We start from the raw sequence: 20,759 nt of genomic DNA, 5'->3' as shown, positions 1-20,759 counted from the left end.
AGGGATCCAAGCCATGTCTTCGACCTACACCACAGCTCATGGCAACACCAGATCCTTAACCCACTGAGCAAGGGCAGGGATCGAATCCGCAACCTCATGGTTCTTAGTCGGATTCGTTAACCACTGCGCTATGACAGGAACTCCCAGAGTAATTCTCAAGTTAGATCATGTCATGCCTCTGCTATAAACTCTCCAACAGCTTCTGATCTCACCCAGAATAAATGTCACCTCGCTCACTCTGCTACAGAAGCCCTGGCTTCCTCATTGTTCCTAGAACATGCCAAGCACGTTCCAGCCTCAAGAACTTTACACTTACTATTTCTAACTTCTGAAATTTCTTCCACCAGTTATTCACATGGCTCACACTCTCCCTTCATTCGAGTCTCTACTTTTGTGATATTTCATCAGAGAAGCTTTCCCTGACCATTCTATCTAAAATATCACCTCTTCCATATTACTCTCTATACCCTTATATTATTTTTCTTCACAACATTGATCATAACCTGACATATATTTATAATTTGTTTATCATTTGTCATACTCCTTTAGAAGTTCCATGAAAGTGGGGACTTTTTTTCTTATGGTAAAATATACATGGAACTTTATTTTTTATTTTTATTTTTGTTTTTTTATTTTTTTTTTTGCTTTTTTTTAGGGCAGCACCCATGGCATATGGAGGTTCCCAGGCTAGGGGTTGAATCAGAGCTACAACTACTGGCCTACACCACAGACACAGCAACGTAGGACTTGAGCTGTGTCTGCAACTTACAAAATAGTTCATGGCAGTGCCGGATCCTTAACCCACTGAGCGAGGCCAGGGATCGAATCTGGTTACTAGTCAGATTCGCTTCCACTGTGCCACAATAGGAACTCCTATTTTTTAAATTATCATTATTACTATTATTACTATTATTATTATTATTACTATTTGCTTTTTAGGGCCACACCTGTGGCATAGGGAGGTTCCCAGGCTAGGGGTTGAATCGGAACTACAGCTGCCAGCCTACACAACAGCAACAGCAACACAGGATCCGAGATGCATCTGTGACCTACACCACAGCAACATCAGATCCTTAACCCACTTAGCAAGGCCAGGGATTGAACCCACAACCTCATGGTTCCTAGTCAGATTCATTTCTGCTGTGCCACAACAAGATCTCCTGGAACTTTATTTTTGTTTGCTACTTTATCTGCAGGGCTAGAATAGTATTTTAGCACATCATAGGTATTCAATAAATTTTGAAAAATAAATAAATTACTGAAGAGTGGCCTCTACCATGTACCCTGAAACTAGCTTTTTCTGAAAAAGTAACTGAAAATATAAGTGACTGTGGCCAGAGAAGACTAGATGTTACTAGAAAAACGTCCTAGGACACTATTTAACTAAAATAATATACAGTTGTGAAGTTTGCATTGTTACAAATTTTCTGTAGTAATACAGCTATCATATTAAACTCATACCCTACAGATTTCCAGAGGCTCTATGGACTACTGGTGACATGAAATACAATCTAAGAAATACCGATGTAATTTAAGAAACGTTAACTCCAATATTTCAGTTCTCAAATTACCTGAACTAAGCTTCAAAATCCTTCCAGTGCTGGAGTCAGGGTTTGACAGAGAAGTTAGCAAGTCTCCACAGGAATGGGATGTGGTGGCCTTCATGTTATTTGAAGGCTTTGTGCCATATTCTCGGTAGTTCTTGGTTCTCTGAGGCCTTTTACCAAGACTTCCATGCAGGGATAAATTTTGAGAGTAATGACTATCACAGTTTTCTAGACCAACATCTGAAGGTAACTGATAGGGATGAATCTGGTTAGAATCACCCACATCCAGGCGTTTACCCAATGAGGCGTCATGGGTAAGCTGATAAGTATCAGGTTTTGGTATGAAGTCCTTTTCTGGAGAAGAGCCTGAAGACTTATTGTCCAAAAAAGATATCCGGTACCCTTCTCTAGCCATCTTCTCTGGGGATCGAATTGTGGACTGATGAGGTGAATAGCGTCTGAATTCTAACCATCACCAAGAGGGGGAAAACAAAGTAAAATGAGAATTCTTAGGGTATTCCTGTTTACTGGATAAACCTCTGCCTACCAAAAAAAAAGTTCTCAGGAATAGATGGGTTATAATTTTTTTGGAGCATATATAGTTAACTTACAAAATTGTATTAGTTTCAAGTGTACAGTAAAGTGAATCATTATATATACATACATACATTTATAATTTTTTTTTTGTCTTTTTGCCTTTTCTAGGACCGCTCCCGCGGCATATGGAGGTTCCCAGGCTAGGGGTCTAATCGGAGCTGTAGCTGCCGGCCTATGCCACAGCCATGGGATCCGAGCTGAGTCTGCAACCTACACCACAGCTCACAGCAATGCCGGATCCTTAACCCACTGAGCAAGGCCAGGGATTGAACCCACAACCTCATGGTTCCTCGTCGGATTTGTTAACCACTGAGCCATGACGGGAACTCCTCCATTTATAATTTTGATAAATGATACCACGAATTGATGAAAGGACTCTTACATGGAAGAACACAAAACACGTTGGACACTGTATAAAGAATTCGTAGCATGCTGGAAGTAAACTTCATGTCAACATAATCCCTTATGAATTTCCTTCTAAAATTATAGTGTCAGAGTTTTCTACACACTATTTTCACTATTTTGGTACACCCCCACATGACTGTAGTTGTGATCTTATGTATTAAGTGTACAGACAATAGTTAGTAGATCTACGATTTCATAGACTTATCACAATAAGGCTAAACTAAACTCACTCCCTCCCCCAACTTCCACCCAGAGGATCTAGGTTCACACATTGAGAACCACTGTCCTAAGCCAATTAAGTGGTTTTCCTATGAAAACCCCTAATTCAACTATAAAGCATTTCTCTTAGACAGGTGTATCTGCTTTTTCCCAAAAGCCTCAGAGTGCAGCAAGAAGAGCTTCAGACAGAAAGAAAAGTCTTGGGGCTCTCCGGGGCTTTCAGAGATTCATATGCTAGAAGAGCTCCCTTAGGAGACAAAAATACTACTTCTGAGTTAGCTTTTCTTTTTTTTTCTTTTTACAACCAGTTGTGCAGCATATAGAAGTTACCAGGCCAGGGGTCTAATGAGAGCTGCATCTGAGGCCTACAACATAGCCATAGCAACACCAGATCTGAGCCGCATCTGTGACCTACACCACAACTTGCAGCAAGACCAGATCCTCAACCCACTGACTGAGGCCAGGGATTGAACCCACATCCTCACAGATATAATGTCAGGTCCTTAACCCGATAAGCCACAAGAGGAACTCCTGAAGATATTTTATTTTAATTATTTTTTGCCTTTTGTTTTTAGGGCCGCACCTCCGGTATATGGAAGTTCCCAAGCTAGGGGTCAAAACAGTACTGTAGCTGATGGCTTATGCCATAGCCACAGCAACACAGGGTCCAAATCACATCTGCGATGTACACCACAGCTCATGGCAATGCTGTATCCTTAACTCACTGAGCAAGGCCAGGGACTGAATCCATGTTCTCATGGATACTAGTCGGGTTCATCACCACTGAGCCATGACAGGAACTCCCCTGAAGATATTTTAAAAGAGTGATGATATATGTTCTTAAAAGCATCAAAGAGCTAACAAGTTAGTGAGAAATTTCAAGGCCAAAATCTAGAAAACAGCAAGAATTCATATAGATGACTCTAGCACTTAAAGTCACATTTAATTTAAGGAGTTTTAGGGTGAAAGGTATAAATATCCAAGTCCAAAACACAACCAAAGTAAGAAGTACAACAAACCACCCCCTTGCCATCTCCCACCACCACTACTACCACTCAGCAGGATTTAAGATGGAACCCTAAGCAGGATACAGTCTTCAGAGTAAAAGGTAAACTAGAAATGAATCAGCCCTTCTATACTGGTAAACCAGGTTTGCATCATCTGGGTGATCCAAGGAACCTCAAGCCTTGAGATAGATTAAGGCAATCCCAGAGTGACAGTGCCCCAGGCAATTGGTAGAAGCAAATGAAAATCTGATCTGGATATAAATCAACTATAATAAAAAAAATTTCAGGAGTTCCCATCGTGGCACAGTGGTTAACGAATCTGACTAGGAACCTCGAGGTTGAGGGTTTGGTCCTGGCCTTGCTCAGTGGGTTAAGGATCTGGCGTTGCCGTGAGCTGTGGTGTAGGTTGCAGATGCGGCTCGGATCCCACGTCGCTGTGGCTCTGGCGTAGGCCTGTGGCTACAGCTCCGATTAGACCCCTAGCCAGGGAATCTCCATATGCTGCAGGAGCGGCACAAGAAATGGCAAAAAGACAAAAAAAAACAAAACAAAACAAAAAAAAACCTTCAAAAAAATTTTTTTTTTTCAAAAGAAAAGAAAATCTATCTGGAAAAGATACCTTCATGTAAGACTTTAAATCATTCCTAAAAATAGTTTTAAAAATATAACAGGAGTTCCCATTGTAGCACAGCAGAAACGAATCCAACTAGGAACCATGAGGTTGCAGGTTCGATCCCTGGCCTTGCTCAGTGGGTTAAGGATCCGGCATTGCCATGAGCTGTGGTGTAGGTCACAGACGTGCCTCAGATCCTGTGATGCTGTGGCTGTGGTTTAGGCCGGCAGCTGTAGCTCCAATTCTACCTCTAGCCTGGGAACCTTCATATGCCACAGGTTGCGGCCCTAAAAAAAAAAAAAAGCAAAGAAAAAATAAACAAAGTAAAAAAAAATTATATATATATATATATATATATATATATATATATATATATATATAACAGCCAGCAGATATCCAAAACAAATAAGACAATACAAGTGAGAATGAGTAGAAAAAAAGACAACACAGACACGCTAAAACATCAGATATTAGAATAGATGCAACCTATGCGACAGCTATTCTTACTATGTTTAATGAAATAGAAAATTTCTGCTCATAAAAAGTGATCCACTTCACTGTACAGCAGAAATTGGCACAATACTCTAAATCAACTACACTTTAATTTTTAGAAAAATATTTTTTAAAACTGACCCAGAAGATCTGAAAAATAAATAAATTTATAAAACTGAAAACAAAATTATTGAAATTAAGAATTCAGCAGACAGGAGTTCCTGCTGTGGCTCAGCGGGTAAAGAATCCAACATTGTGTCCATGAGGATGCAGGTTTGATTCCTGGCCTTGCTCAGTGGGTTAAGGATCCAGTATTACCACAAGCTGCACCATAGGTCACAGAGGCGGCTCAGATCCAGTGTTGCTATGGCTGTGGCATAGGCCTGCAGCTATAGCTCCAATTTGACCCCTGGCCTGGGAACTTCCACATGCTTGCAGTGTGGCCATAAAAAAAAAAAAAAAAAAAGAATTCAGCAGACAAGCTTAACATCAGATTAGACACAGGGGAAAAGAATGCTAGTACATTTAAAGATGGGGCAGAAGGAATTACCCAGAATGCATACCAAACCAAAAAAAGAAAAAGAAAAATATAAAAGATAAGTTCCTGCTGAGGCTCAATGGGATCAGCTGCATCTTGGGAGTGCTGGGATGCAGGTTGGATCCCAGCCTGGCACAGTGTATTAAGAATCCAACATTGCCACAGCTATGGCTTGGGTCAAACCTGCAGCTTGGATCTGATCCCTGGCCTGGGAACTCCATATGCTGCAGGGTGGCCAAAAAAGAAAAAAATGAAAGAAAGAAAGAAAAATATAAAAGAATAAGAGACAAAGAAGACAGACCGAAAGTTTCTAACATGCATTTACTTAATCAAGAGTCTCTGGAGGACAAGAGAGGAAAAAATAGGATACAAAAATTATCAAATGGGATAAATAAAAACAAGTCCACCCATCATAGTGAAACTTTAGAAAATCAAAGACAATTAGAAGATCTTAAAAGCAGTCAGAGGGGGTGAGCAAGAATAGAATACAGTGGAATATCTTCAATATTCTGAAATAAATAACTGCCAACATAGAAATTTATATGCGGAGTTTCCATCGTGGCACAGCGGAAATGAATCCAACTAGGAACCATGAGGTTTCGGGTTGGATCCCTGGCCTTGCTCAGTGGGTTAAGGATCTCAGGTTTCTGTGAGCTGTGGTGTAGGTCGCAGATGAGGCTTGGATCTGGCATTGCTATGGCTGTGACATAGGCCAGCAGCTGTAGCTCCAATTAGACCCTTAGCCTGGGAACCTGCATATGCCACCAGTGTGGCCCTAGAAAGACAAAAAAGAAAAGAAAAGAAATTTATATCCAGCCAAAATACTCTTTAAGAATGATAGCGAAATAGGGGTATCTTCAGACAAACAAAAGCTGAAAGAGTTCATCACCAGTAGATCCAAGCTAAAGGAAATTCTAAAAGATATACTGTAAGCTAAAACAAAATTGTCTCAGAAGAGAAATCTGGGGGAAAAAAAGTAAAGTGCAAACAAAGTGGTAAATACATGGATAAATTTAAATGAACACTGTATAAAAATAGCACCTTTTGAGTTTAAAAAAATACATAGATCATTAAAATCCATAATAGTAATATATAAATCAGGACAGATTAAAAGAGTGAAGCACTTTAAGGTCTTTGAATTATCCAAGAAAAGAGTTAAAGTACTGACTAATTTTAAAGTTGAACAAGTTAGGGACATACATTATAGTTTAGGTAATAATACCAAAAGTATAGGAAGAATGTAATACTTATAAACTAGCAGGAAGAAAAAAATGGGTGATTAAAACATAATAAATCCAAAAGAAGGCAAGAAACGTTAAGAAAAAGAAACAAGGAATAGTCAGCCAAATAGAAAAAGAACAAAGGAAGTGAGAATATCTACTCTTCAACCAGAAAAGCCTCACAGGTCACTAGGCACCTGGGATAGCACATTATGAAAACATTAAAGAATTCATTATGTACTGCCTCAGGGCTGAGATATTTCCATCCTCCCCCAAATTCCATCACATTTAGATTTCTCTGATTCACGCAGAAAAAAATACTTTGAGCAAAATATTTACCATCTTCCTGGTGGTTGTCACTTGGTATCTCCCTTCCTGCCACTTCTTGCACCTAAAAAAGTTTAAAAGTTTAGGAAAAGGGAGTTAGTAGGCATTCAGACATGAGCTTACCAGACCAGGGGGGTTCAGAATATTTTCCTATTAGTAAGCAAGTCCATCTTTGCAATCTAGGGAAATAGACCTTCAAGAAAATGCCCAGATTTAAGCCCATTTTATTTATTTTTATTTTTCAAATGATCGTAACCACAGCATATGGAAGTTCCTGAGCCAAGGACTGAATCTGAGCTGCAGCTGCCACTTATGCCACAGTTGCAGCAACACCAGATCCTTTAACCCACTGTGCCAGGCTGGGAATTGAACTCACACCTCTGCAGTGACTTGAGCTGCTGCAGTCAGACTTTGAAACTGCTGTGCCACAGCAGGAACTCCATGTATATTTTAAAATACCCACAGACTTCTCTTGTGGTGTAGCGGGTTAAGGATCCATCACTGTTACTGCAGAGGTTCTGGTTGCTGCTGTGGCTTGGGTTTGATCCCTGGCCTAGGAACTTCCATATGCTGAGGGTATGGCCAAAATAAAGTAGCCACAATACAAAGAGATTCTAGAGTTGCTTTGGAGCAGGAAAGGAGATGCCTTGAAAAGACAGAGTATCCTTAAATGATAAAGGACATACCAAGCAGTGAAATGTTTTATTTGCTCTGCTTTAGGTAGCTCAGAACAGAAGTTAGATGGTACCACCTTTTCCAACTTAATTCTGTTTAAAAACTCCCATACTTATTTTTACCTCTGGTAGAGCTGAGTATCAACCATAGGAGCTATGGGACTTTTTTTTTTGGGGGGGGGGGGCTTTTTGCCTTTTCTAGGGCCGCTTCTGCGGCATATGGAGATTCCCAGGCTAGGGGTCTAATCTGAGCTGTAGCCGCCGGCCTACACCAGAGCCACAGCAATTCGGGATCTGAGCCGCGTCTGCAATCTACACCACAGCTCACAGCAACGCCGGATCCTCAACCCACTGAGCAAGGCCAGGGATCAAACCTGCAACCTCATGGTTCCTAGTCAGATTCGTTAACCACTGCGCCACAACGGGAACTCCACTATGGGACTTTTTAATAGGCTGAAAATTAATTCTAAGGCATCATTAAGCAAGGATTGATACAATGTACAAAGCCATCTAGAGTTTGCTTTTTAAAAACTCATCTTCAAGTATTTGTTATCTTTTTGGTAATTACACAGAGAAAGAAATCTGACTTCCTATTTCTTAAACTAAGAAGACATACAGCAGGTTATTCAATGTCCTTTTTTCTCTCACTTCAAGAAGTAATTTCAGAGATTTTTTTTTTTTTACCTTAAAAAGTGCTATTTGAGAGCTCCCATTGTGGTTCAACTGGTTAAGAACCCAACTAGCATCCATGAGGATGTGGGTTTGATCCCTGGCCTTGCTCAGTGGGTTAAGGATTCAGCACTGTCACAAGCTGTGGTGAAGGTTGCAGATGTGGTTAAGATCTAGCATTGTTATGGCTGTGACTGTGGCTGGCAGCTACAGCTCCAATTCAACCCCAGCCCAGGAACTTTCATATGCCACGGATGCAGCCTTAAAAAGGGAAAAAAAGTGCTATTTAAACTGTAGGTTAGAGTATGCTTTATCTTCATTTCCTTTAAAATAATACCAAGCATTTCCAAAAATGGCAATTGAAATAGTTTCTAAATTACTCAAGCATAATCTCCAAAAACAAGGCAAGCAACTAAATGCTAATCTGTCCTTTTATAAAATGAAGGTATTACAAATTCAACCTGAAAAGAAATCTTACTATATTTTTACTTGTACAGTGTTGATTATCCAAATTGTGGATTAATCAGAGCTCTTCCTTCTTTCTCCTTCTGGCTATTTTCAGCAATTTTATTGCTCATAATTTATCAAAGAAAATGCAGAAAAAGGGAGAAGTTGAATATAAGGTAATCCATTCTGCTTCCTGCATCATATTCATTCATATAAATAAGTAATGAACTCCCACAAAGCTTATTTTTAATTCTTCACCATTTTGCGTGACATCCTCCTCTTTACTGCCCACAATTTCTATGCCATCTTTACCCCTTACCTTTTCCTTTTTATGTTCCAAAAAGAGGCAGCAGTGGAAAACCACCCCTGAGATGTTAAAATTCAGGAATTAAAAGGCAGAGATAGAAAATGTGAGAAGACAGGTAATAGGAGATGGAGACACTAGGTAGAGAGGAGAAATTTTAAAACCAGCCAAAACCTGTAACAGTAGTATCCCTGTTTGAGGGCCAAAATGCCTGGCATAAATGTGCTAAAATTATTATATATAAACATACTATCTTTGATCAGGTTAGTGGGGGAAAGGGAAAGGAGAGACTGAAATTAATGTAGAAGGTCCTTTGCATCCTGTCTTGCCCTTTCCTTTTAAAGGGTCTAATAACATAACTTCATCAAACAAGTCCTCTTAGGCCTTCAAAGATAACTGAAGGTCCACTGGATTAATAGTATTAATAACTGACTAGTTAACAGGAAAGTGAATACATTACCTGTGTCCCTAATGGGAAAGTGTCTAATTTCTGATCTGGTATACCACTGTCCTGGGCTGCGGAAGTACTTGTTGGGGAATCCTTTATTTCCGGGTTGGGGAAGGGAATAAAAAGTCCTTTGTTGGAGTCTGTGTTAAAAAAAAACAATGAAGCACTTTAAAGGCAACGTCTTATGGAAAGAATACTAAAAAGGAAGTCATAAGATTGAGAGCTTCTAGCTCTAGAGCTACTACTTAGAAACCAAGTGAATTTGGACAAATTGCTTAATCTCTTCTCAAGCTTTCCACTTATAAAACAGTGACGGTAAAATCTAAACTGCCTATCTCCTAGAGTTGAAGAGAGGTTAAAATAAGTTAATGGATAGGAAATGGCTTCATAAATTCTGAAGTGCTCAACAGAAATTAAGAAGAAAACAAATACTTTACACATTTCTGAAGTGAATATATGTTGAACTTTAATACCAATTCAACATTCCTAGCTATGGGGGGAAATGGCAGGAAATCGACTCCTGATGTCAGGCATCTCCAGGGCTTTAATCAGTAGTCTGCAGTGATTTGTCCTTTCAAACCAGCTTCTTTCTGCCTTGGTTTCCACATTTGTAAAAAGAAAAAGACTAATTAGGGAGTTCCCATAGTAGCACAGCAGAAATGAATCTGACTAGTATCCATGAGGATGCAGATTCCAACCCTGGCCTTGCTCAGTGGGTTAAGGATCTGGGGTTGCCAGGAGCTGTTGAATAGGTTGAAGACATGGCTTCGATCTGGTGTTGCTGTGGCTGTGGCCCAGGCCATTGGCTACAGCTCTGATTCCACCCCTAGCCTAGGAACTTCCATGTGCTACAGGTGTGGCCCCAAAAAGACCAGGAAAAAAAAAAAGACAAAAAAACAAAACTAATCAAGATCTGTTTCATAGAGAAGAATGCCATATTTGGGCCTTACAAAGTGCTAGTTCTGCTAGTTCCTATGTGTAGGCTCTGTCAACAGAAAGCTACTATAAGGCAGGGCAACTGAGGGCACAGAGTGAGAATAAGGCCAGCCTTTTGAAAATCTAACCTCTCAGTCCATTTGGGTCTTTAAAATGCTTCTTACTTCTGAGTTGCTTTCTGGGAATGAAATACCCTATTATTTCAATACAAGATGTTCTTCCACCACTGTACTTGACAGAACTGTTTTTCTCAAAGTGACATAAGCTCTCAAAGTTTATGTTCTCTGATTCTTTTGCAATAGCAACACAGGAAAAAAAAAACAAGGTGAAGCAGAAATTTCTGTTTATATAATCTGATTCTTAGTAGAAAATTAGAAAGGTTAGTAAGCTGTGACTTTGGATTCCAGGCTCCTCTTACCCTTTTTCTATAGAATAACACAAACTTCCCAGGTGTCCAAGACCTTGCTCCATCCTGGTTATCCTACCTAGCTAGTGCTATTTTCTAGATTCACAGATTCTTTTTCTTTCAACCTAGCTCTCGGTTCAAACAAATCCCCCAAGGTCTGAAATCTGCTGAATGCTGTCGTACCTTCTCTTTGGTTTCAGCTATCACCTTAAGAGAAAAAATTGTTTCTTTGATTTTCCCTCACTCATGTCAAATGTCAATTACCAAGTTCAACAGAATCACTTTTTTGGGAGAGAGCTATTTTAATTGATGCATAATGTGCATGCCATACAAGTTACCCTTTTACAGAATACAATTCAGTGATTTTTAGAGTATTCACAAAACTGTACAACCATCACTACCTTCTACTTTCATCACCCCTAAACAAACTCTATTGACTATCACTCTCAATTCTCTCCTCCCCACCAGACCCTGGCAAATATCAATATACTTTCTGACCCTATGGATTTGCCTATTCTGGACATTTCATACAGATAAAATAACAATGTTTGACCTTTTATGTCTGGTTTCTGTCAATTAGTATGATGTTTTCAAAATATACATTGTTACATGTATCAGTACTCCAACTCTTTTTAGGCTGAATAACATGCCTTATATGGATAGGCCATATTTTGTTTCTCCATTCATCTGTTGATAGACTTTCTGGCTATTATGAACAATGCTGCTTTCATTCCTCTACGAGTCTTTTGTGGACATATGTTTTCATTTCTCTTAGGTATATTTCCAGGAGTGAAATTGCTAGGTCAAATGGTAACTCTAATTTCATGAGGAACTGCCAAATTATTTTCCAAAGGACGTATACCATGGAGTTCCTGTCGTGGCACAGCAGAAACAAATCTGACTAGTATCCATGAGGATGCGGTTCGATCCCTGGCCTTACTCAGTGTGTTGGGAATCCAATGTTGCTGTGAGCTGTGGTATAGGTCACAGACATGGCTCAGATCCCTCATTGCTCTAACAGTGGTGTAGGCCAGCAACCGTAGCTTCTTTTAGACCCCTAGCCTAGGAACCTCCATGTGCCATGGGTGTGGCCCTAAAAAGCAAAAAAAAAAAAAAAGTATACCATTTTATTTTGCCACCAGAAATATATGAGGGTATCAATTTTTCTGCATCCTTGCCATCATTTGTTATCTGTTCTCTCAGTTCTAGACATTCTAGTGTATATTCAATGGTATCTTCCTTGTAGTTTTGATCTGTATTTCCCTGCTTGCTAGAAAAGTTGAACATCTTTCATGTGTTGGATATTTGCACATCTTCTCTGGAGAAATGTCTATTCAGTCCTTTGCCCATTTTATAATTGGGCTGTTTGTCTTTTTGTTATTGAATTATAAGAGTTTTTAAAACAGAATGGATACTAGGCCCTTGTCAGACATAAGATTTGCAAATGTTTTTCTCCCACTCTTTGGGTTTTCTTTTTACTTTCTTGATAATGTCCTTGGAAGCACAAACGTTTTAAATTTTTATGAAGTATGATTCATCTGTTTTTCCTTTGGTTGTTATGCTTTTGGTGTCATACTCAAGCTATAGGCTCAATCCTAAGAAAGATAAACTGCCACTTGGTCTGCCACATTATGACTAAGCATGTTATATACCACTATCAGGAAAAATCAGGAAAAAGAAGCAATTCACATTCTAATTTTTTTGTCTTATACTTCAACTTCTTCTCTTTTCTCTTCAGATGTAAAATATATCCAATACTTAATTCCAAAAGTGTATATTTTTAAATTTAAAAAATTTTTTTTTTGTTTTTTTTTGCTTTTAAGGGCTGTACCCACAACATAGAAGTTCCCAGGCTAGGGGTCAAATTGGAGCTGCAGCTGCTGGCCTACGCCACAGCCACAGCAACACAGGATCTGAGCATCATCTGTGAACTAAACCATAGCTCACCACAACATCAGATCCTTAACCCACCGAGCAAGGCTAGGGATTAAACCCCCACCCTCAAGGATCCTAGTCAGGTTTGTTAACCATTAAGCCAGGAAGGGAACTCCAAAAAAAGCAGATGTATTTTTGACATTGTTGTCCACTCCACATTTTTACACTCATATAACCAATGTGAGAGGACCATAAATCAATATCTTTTTTATTACTGAAAATTTTTTGCTATTTGTAATGACAGAAAAAATGGCTTTATAATGCTGATACAGATGACAAAGAACTAAGAATTGGATACTTCAATTACCAGTAATCTTAGGTGAATGAAACCCTGCTTCACACATTTGGCCAAAAACCTTGCAATCCATCTGTTGCTGAAAAGGGATGCACTGCCCAGATTCCTTTCAAGGGAGGACTTGATTTGCACTTCAGAGTCTGTCCCAGCTACAGAGAACTACCTCCTGATGTCATGCCCTTCCAGAGGCAGTCCACATCCAGCAACTCAATGGGGCTCAGACATTTTAATATGGGACATTCTGAGGGGGAGTCCTTTTCAACCCTCCTTCTTCCACTTACCCCTGCTTTGGATGCTGATCTCTAGCAAACATCTTTTTTTTTTGTCTTTTGTCTTTTGTCTTTTTAGGGCTGTGACCACAGCATATGGAGGTTCCCAGGCTAGGGGTCTAATCAGAGCTGTAGTTGCTGGCCTATGCCACAGCCACAGCAATGTAGGATCCCAGCCACATCTGTGACCTACACCATAGTCCACGGCAATGCCGAATCCTTAATTCACTGAGCAAGGCCAGGGATGAACCTATGTCCTCATGGATGCTAGTCAGATTCATTTCCACTGAGCCACCATGGAAATTCCTCTAGCAAACATCTTATATCCTAGATTCCACTGAGATAAAATTTTAAGAGCAGAAATAATGGGTCTAGCACTAGTTAGAAGAACTGCCATTTCCTTTCAGTTCCTAATCCCCAGTGAAAACAACTTAATCCCTGACTTCTAAAACATTAATATATGTTAACTATTGTAGATATGATAATAATCGATCATTTTTTCACACCATGAACAGACTGCCTGTAATTTTAGTAACTTTGTGTTTTTCCCCCTTAAATATCTGATATGTATTTTATTCACAATTCAACTCTTTGAAGTTTGGCTTCCCTTAGCAATATACTGCAGTTAAAAACACTTAATGTTTTATTTCCAAGTTTTCTTCTCATATTCTCAAGGATTTAATTAATCTGTATCTCCTCATTTGCATTCACACTATTATTACCACCCTATGTCAGGACAGATCCTCATTATCCCCCACTCGGACTACTACTTCCAGTTGCTTCCCATCTAACTAAGCTTGAGTTATCTCTCTAAATCACACATTTAATCATGCTTGCCACCTAAAACATTTGTTACCAATTTTCAAGAGACTAAAATGAAAATGTTTAGTAGGAGTTCCCATCGTGGCGCAGCAGAAACAAACGACTAGGAACCATGAGGTTGCGGGTTCGATCTCTGGCCTTGCTCAGTGGGTTAAGGATCAGGCGTTGCCCTGAGCTGTCACGTAGGTCGCAGACGCGGCTCGGATCCTGCATTGCTGTGGCTGTGGCTGCGGCCGGCAGCTATAGCTCCAATTAGACTCCTAGCCTGGGAATCTCCTTATGCTGTGGGTGCAGCCCTGGAAAAAGACAAAATAAAAAAGACAAAAAAAAAAGGAAAAAGAAAATGTTTAGCAAAGAGGCCTTTTACAACTTGGCTTTAGTAAAACACCTTAGCTCCAGTTATAAGCTAAGTCAACTTCCTAATCTGTCTCACTTGTTATTGCTGCTTCTTCTGTTCTCAGTGTATTGAACATCCAACTATGCCCACTGAATTCTATTTGAATGCCCAACTTAAATGTCTCCTCTTTCATGAAACCTTTTTCCAGGTCCCCAGTCAATACTAACTGCCATTGCCTCTCCATTATAGTTTTTATCTCTACCACAGTGGAACTCATGTCTCAGCCTGACTGGTAACCTAATCATTTATCTGAATCAGATAAATCTCTGGTGTGAAAGTATCTAAAGATTGGACACTGTTGTATCATTTCCTAATATGCCTAGCCTCTCTTCACAGGAACTGTCTAATAGTCATACACTTATTTGCTAAATTGCTCTCATCTCCATTATGGCAGAGATTGTCACTTGCCCCCAACCATACCCATTACTCACCTCTGATGAACTTCTGATGCCAACATCTAAACTTTCTTAAGAGAGAGAAATGAACATCTTTTTTTTTTTTTTTGTCTTTTTGCCTTTACTAGGGCTGCTCCTGCGGCATATGGAGGTTCTCAGGCGAGGGGTCTAATCAGAGCTGTGGCCGCCAGCCTATGCCAGAGCCAGAGCAACGCGGGATCTGAGCCACGTCTGCAACCTACACCACAGCTCGAAGCAATGCCAGATCCTTAATACACTGAGCGATGCCAGGGATTGAAACCACAAGCTCATGGTTCCTAGTCGGATTTATTAACCACTGAGCCACGACAGGAACTCCTGAACTTCTATCTTGTTTAAGCCACTATGTTGGGAGGTCTCTGCTATTCCAAACCTGATTTTTTTTTTCTTTTTAGGGCCACAGCTGAGGCATATGGAAGTTTCCAGGCTGGAGGTCAAATTGGAGCTGCAGCTGCCAGCCTACACTATAGCTACAGCAACATTGGATCCAAGCTGCATATGTGACCTAAGCATAGCTTGCAGTAACACTAGATCCTTAACCCACCGAGTGAGGCCAGGGATCAACCCGCATCTTCATGGATACTATTAGGGCTCATTTCCGCTGAGTCACAATAGGAAATCCCAATTATCTTTAGTAAGGCATCCATTGCTTTCCAATAATCTGACCTTCTACATAACACAAATCTTCTATCCAAACCACATCATCACTCAACTGCCTCCATAACCTGCTATGCTCATTACCACTTTCCCATAGCTCTTCACCCCAATACTGCCAATCATAGTGCTCTCCTCCCGCTTTTAGGCCATCCCAGCACATTCAAGAATTTAAGGGCAGATGGCTTTGTTTTTCTATCTGCCACAAAACTTTTCCCCATTTGCTCCTCGCACACTCTGAGCTTCTTTGGCATATGCCTTTTCACATAGTGTTTCTCAAACTCAATATTCTTATAAACTCTGAGACTATGAATCCAGTTTAAGAAACATGAATTTAAGAAACTCAGTATATAAAAAGATATTTTAAAAAGCAGCTTATCCCAGACACCTATGGTCAATCAATCTTCAACAAAGGAGGCAAGAATATAAAATGGTTGAAAAAGCCAGTCTCTCCAGCAAGTGGTGAGGCAAAACTAGACAGCTACATGTAAATCAATGAAACTAGAACACATCCTCACACCATGGACAAAAATAAAGCCTTAAACGTAAGACAAGACACCATAACAGCTATTAAGTATGATAGCTATTAAGTAAGCCTGTTAAGAGACTATTAGGGTCCCCACCCTGGCCTGCAGCCCACCTGGCTACACTGGGAGTTAGCGCAAAGACTACTCCCATGCACTGGGGAAAGGAGAGGCCTCACTCCTGACTTGGCACCATGTCCCGGGTGCTGCAGCCCACTACCAAGAAACTTCGGGGCATCTTCTTGCTATTTGGGGCTTGGTGTTCCTGAGACAGCAAGAATTGTGATAAATTCCTTGATGCAAAGATCTTGCAGGAGTTACTGATATGGCTGACCATAGGTATGTGATCTTAATACCTTGAATGAGAATCTCACAAGAAGATATGTCAACTTTTTTTTCTTTTTTAGGGGCTCACCCAAGGCATACGGAAGTTCCCTGGCTAGGGGTTGAATTGGGGCTGTAGCTGCCAGCCTACCCTGAAGCCACAGCAATGCCAGATCCAAGCCGCATATACAACCTACACCACAACTCACGGCAACTCCAGATCCTTAACCCACTGAGCGAGGCCAGGGATCAAACCTTCATCCTCATGGATACTAATCAGATTTATTTCCGCTAAGCCATGATGGGAACTCCAGAAATATCAAGTTGTAATTCAAAGGATCTGCTTTTGCAAGATCCTTTGCCACAATGGGGCAATTAAGAAGCTGGCAAGGCGGAGATCCTGCTGTGGCTCAGTGGTTAAAGAATCCAAATAGGAACCATGAGGTTTTAGGGTCAATCCCTGGCCTCGCTCAGTGGGTTAAGGATCTGGTGTTGTTGCCATGAGCTGTGGTGTAGGTCGCAGGTGTGGCTCAGATCTGGCGTGGCAGTGGCTGTGGTGTAGGCTGGTGGCTACAGCTCCGATTCGACCCCTAGCCTGGGAACCTCCATATGCTGCGGGTGCAGCCCTAGAAAAGACAAAAGAAAAAAAGAAGAATCTGGCAAGAATAATTACACTTCCAAGCAACATTGTTCCTTTTCTCTTTTTTGTTTACTTATCCAGATCCTAGACAAAAAGATTCATATCAAGGGATTATATTCTTGGAGATATTGAAAAAAGATTCCTGGGTCTTGAAAGATAATTACTAGAAATATGCAGGGGAGGAATAAAATTGAAGGGTGTTTTTCTGAGAGAACACCATTTATCAGATTTATCAAGAATTTGAAGATTTATGTAATAAGATATAGGTGGTCCTTACTTTGCACCATTTCAACATGCATGAGTATCAGTTTTCACTGTCCCTCAACAACATGGCTGAATTTTTAGTTGTTACAATACTAAGTGAATTATTGCATAAGGTTTTTTTTTTTTTTTCATTTTCTAGGGCTGCTCTCGCGGCATATGGAGGTTCCCAGGCTAGGGGTCCAATTGGAGCTGTAGCTGCCAGCCTACACCAGAGCCACAGCAACGCAGGATCCGAGACGAGTCTGCAACCTACATCACAGCTCACGTCAACGCTGGATCCTTAACCCACTGAACGAGGCCAGGGATCGAACCACAACCTCATGGTTCCTAGTCAGATTCATTAACTGGGCCACGACGGGAACTCTGCTGCTAGCTCTTTATTCCAAAATCATTATGCAAATAAAAGATATGCATCATGAACAGTAACCAGTTACATTACTTCCTTCAAAGTCTTGGTGATTAGTCACTGAATGTCCATGAGTAATAGACAGTAAAGCATGTAGTTATGTTGCCTCCTTGTCTCCCAGTAATAAACCCATGTGACATTTTACAAAATTGTATAATCAGAAGAGGAAATTGGTCAACAAATAATGACAGAAAAGCAAAGAAATGAGAAGTGATAACACTCAAAGTAAAATTAGATGTGGTTGGAAGATTTTAATATAGCCACAGCAAAGCAAAGACAGGACAAGACCTAGGGCTACATGAAGCTATAGTACAAACTATATTTAAGTCTGATGAATATAAAAACAAGGTAAAGCTGGGAGTTCCCGTCATGGCACAATGGAAACAAATCCGACTAGGAACCATAGGTTGCCGATTTGAGCCCTGGCCTCACTCAGAGGGTTAAGGATCTGGCATTGCCATGAGCTGTGGTGTAGGTTGAAGACGTGGCTCAGATCTGGCATTGCTGTGGCTCTGGCATAGGCCAGCAGCTGCAGCTTCTATTTGACCCCTATGCCTATGCCCCCATATGCTTTGTGTACGGCCCTAAAAAGCAAAAAAAAAAAAAAAAACCCAAATAAATTAAAAAAAATAAAAATAAATAAAAACAAGGTAAAGCTACTTCAACATCTTTTAGTTTAAACTGCACCAGGAAGAGAAAGCTATGGTTGAAATGGAGCATTTATTTCTACTTTGAATTGAGGACTATCAACAAAAACAAATCCCAATCACTTTGGCATTGAAGTCAGTTGATACACTGAAGGAAAATGCTAATTACAACGACAACTATTTATTGCCAGTAAAGGCTGGTTTCAGAGTTCCTGTTGTGGCTCAGTGGGTTAAGAACTCAACTAGTATCCATGAGGATGCAGGTTCGATCCCTAGACTTGATCAGTGGGTTAAGGACCCGGTATTGCTGCAAGCTGTGATTTAGGTCGCAGACGTGGCTTGGATCCCACATTGCTGTCGCTATGGTATAGGCTAGCAGCTGCAATTCTGATTCAACCCCTAGCCTGGGAACTTCCATATGCTGCAGGTGCAGCCCTCAAAAGACAAAAGAAAAACAAAAAGATTGGTTTCATCATTTCAGAAGTCAACATGAAATGATTAATGTTAAGCTATCTAGGAAAGCTGCAAGCTCAGATAAGGATGTTACTGTGGGGAGTTTCCAGGTGGTGCAGCAGGTTAAGGACCTGGTGTTGTCATTGCTGTGGCTTGAGTTGCAGCTGTGACGCAGGTTTGATCCCTGGGCTAAGAATTTCTGCATACTGTGGCCATGGGTGCAGCCAAATAAAAAGGGATGCTACTGTGAAATTTGCACCCAGATTCCAAGAATTACAGGCAGTCCTCACTTGTAAAATAGTGCAAAAACTGCAGAATTTTGATACAATATAAATGGAATTATCGAAGATGAAGATAAAGATGACCATGGGAATATTAACACTGCTGCCATTCAAGAAACAGTTCTAGATATTCAGGAAGCAGGACTTAGGGAAGGCAAATGTAGTTTTAAGTGAGGAAAGTGATTGTAGAGGATGAATGTCTCAGAGGAAATGATGTTGATAAACTTCACACGGAAGGAACACTCAGAGATGTTTCATGACATTGACAGCACAAAGGATAAAAATTTGGAAGCTGATTCAGACTTAGAAAGGAGTATGAAAATTTTCTGAGGCATAGAAAAGATGCTAACTCCACAGTGCAAGTTATAAATGAGAAGAAAGCAAGTACTTTTCAAACTACTCGATACATTTTTTATAAAGAAAACAAAATTTTAAAAAAAGATTATTAGGAAAGGGAAAAGAAGGCTCATTAGTTGTGAATTAACCTACACTATATTATACTATTCTATAGGGTATAGAGGTATAGTGAATTCAGCTGGACTTTAGGGGAGGGGCCGCATCAAACCTCACTCTGGTTCTGAGCCTGAGTAATGGGAAAGTGGTGGTAACATTAATGAAACCCTAAGAGCTGTTCAGGGCTTGGAGGAAAGGGATTCATTGGGGGTTTTAATATGTTTAGCTTGAGGGGCTGGAAAATAATCCAGTAGTGATCCCAAGTATCTATTAATAGTTGCTCAACAGAAACGGTGGACTGGTACAGAGAGACAGGTATAGCTTGTCAACGCTAGACCAGCATATTTATAAGTCATCTACAGGAGGAAATAAAAGAAAGAGATGAAATGAACAGGGCAAACAGTAGAGAAAGAAGAGAGTCTGAAGACATAGCCTAAGTATGCTTATTTTAAGGGTAAGGGAAAAGAGAGAGGGACCTTTGAAAGAGTCAAAGATTATGTGGTTAGGAGAAGAGGATTAGGATCCAAGACAGTGGAGTTTCCCTGCCATCTTAAATGATTGGTGGGAAAGCACTGTTTTCAACAACTGAGCTAGTGGGAACTATTTTCCAGAAAGTTTTCTCCTGGCCTGTGGCATGACCATTAACAGGGTATAACCACTTTAGTCATATTGAATTACCAATAGTGCTTACAGGCAGCACTCCCAAGGGAGCTAGCACAAACATAATTTTCAGTGAAAAGCAAAGCTCTTTAATGTTTCAAAGTAGAAAAATAAATTTTGTATTAAAAAAAAACTAGGCAACAGCTGGAGCTTCTGAGAACCTTTAGCAATGGGTCCTATGTCTAGTAAAGCAGTTTGATTTCAGTAGAAACTGTGCACTTCAAAACATTTTAATTTATGGAGTGAATTTTTGTGTGTGCTAATAACATGACAGAAATGAAGTTTAATTGAGATCATACAAAAAGAGGCAGTCAAATTATGCTTTGCTGTATCTTTGTCTTTCTGGAAATGGATATATAAATGCTTAGACTTAGAAAAAGACAGGAAAGCTGTATACCAAATTAACTGGCATTCTCTTTAGGGGATAGGCTTATGAGTGATTAAAATACTGT

General features: G+C 40.1%; 1 protein-coding gene across 2 annotated transcripts in view; it reads right to left on the bottom strand.

Moving 5' to 3' along the window:
- Positions 1–20,759, bottom strand: part of LRRC36 (leucine rich repeat containing 36) — a 72,977-nt gene that overhangs the window by 14,598 nt on the left and 37,620 nt on the right. Inside the window, exons 6-8 of one of the 2 annotated variants that reach the window (XM_047792662.1) lie at positions 9,520–9,647; positions 6,978–7,029; positions 1,572–2,012 (exon numbers count right to left, since the gene is read on the bottom strand). In XM_047792662.1, the coding sequence (XP_047648618.1) occupies positions 1,572–2,012; positions 6,978–7,029; positions 9,520–9,647 (621 nt within the window). The remainder of the gene's footprint in view (positions 1–1,571; positions 2,013–6,977; positions 7,030–9,519; positions 9,648–20,759) is intronic. The other variant, XM_047792664.1, reaches the window with a different exon arrangement.

The sequence above is a fragment of the Phacochoerus africanus genome, chromosome 8 (genome assembly GCF_016906955.1).
Source record: "Phacochoerus africanus isolate WHEZ1 chromosome 8, ROS_Pafr_v1, whole genome shotgun sequence".
NCBI lineage: Eukaryota > Metazoa > Chordata > Mammalia > Artiodactyla > Suidae > Phacochoerus > Phacochoerus africanus.
The sequence above is the reverse complement of the archived record's forward strand: the minus strand, read 5'-3'. Positions and strand labels throughout refer to the sequence as shown.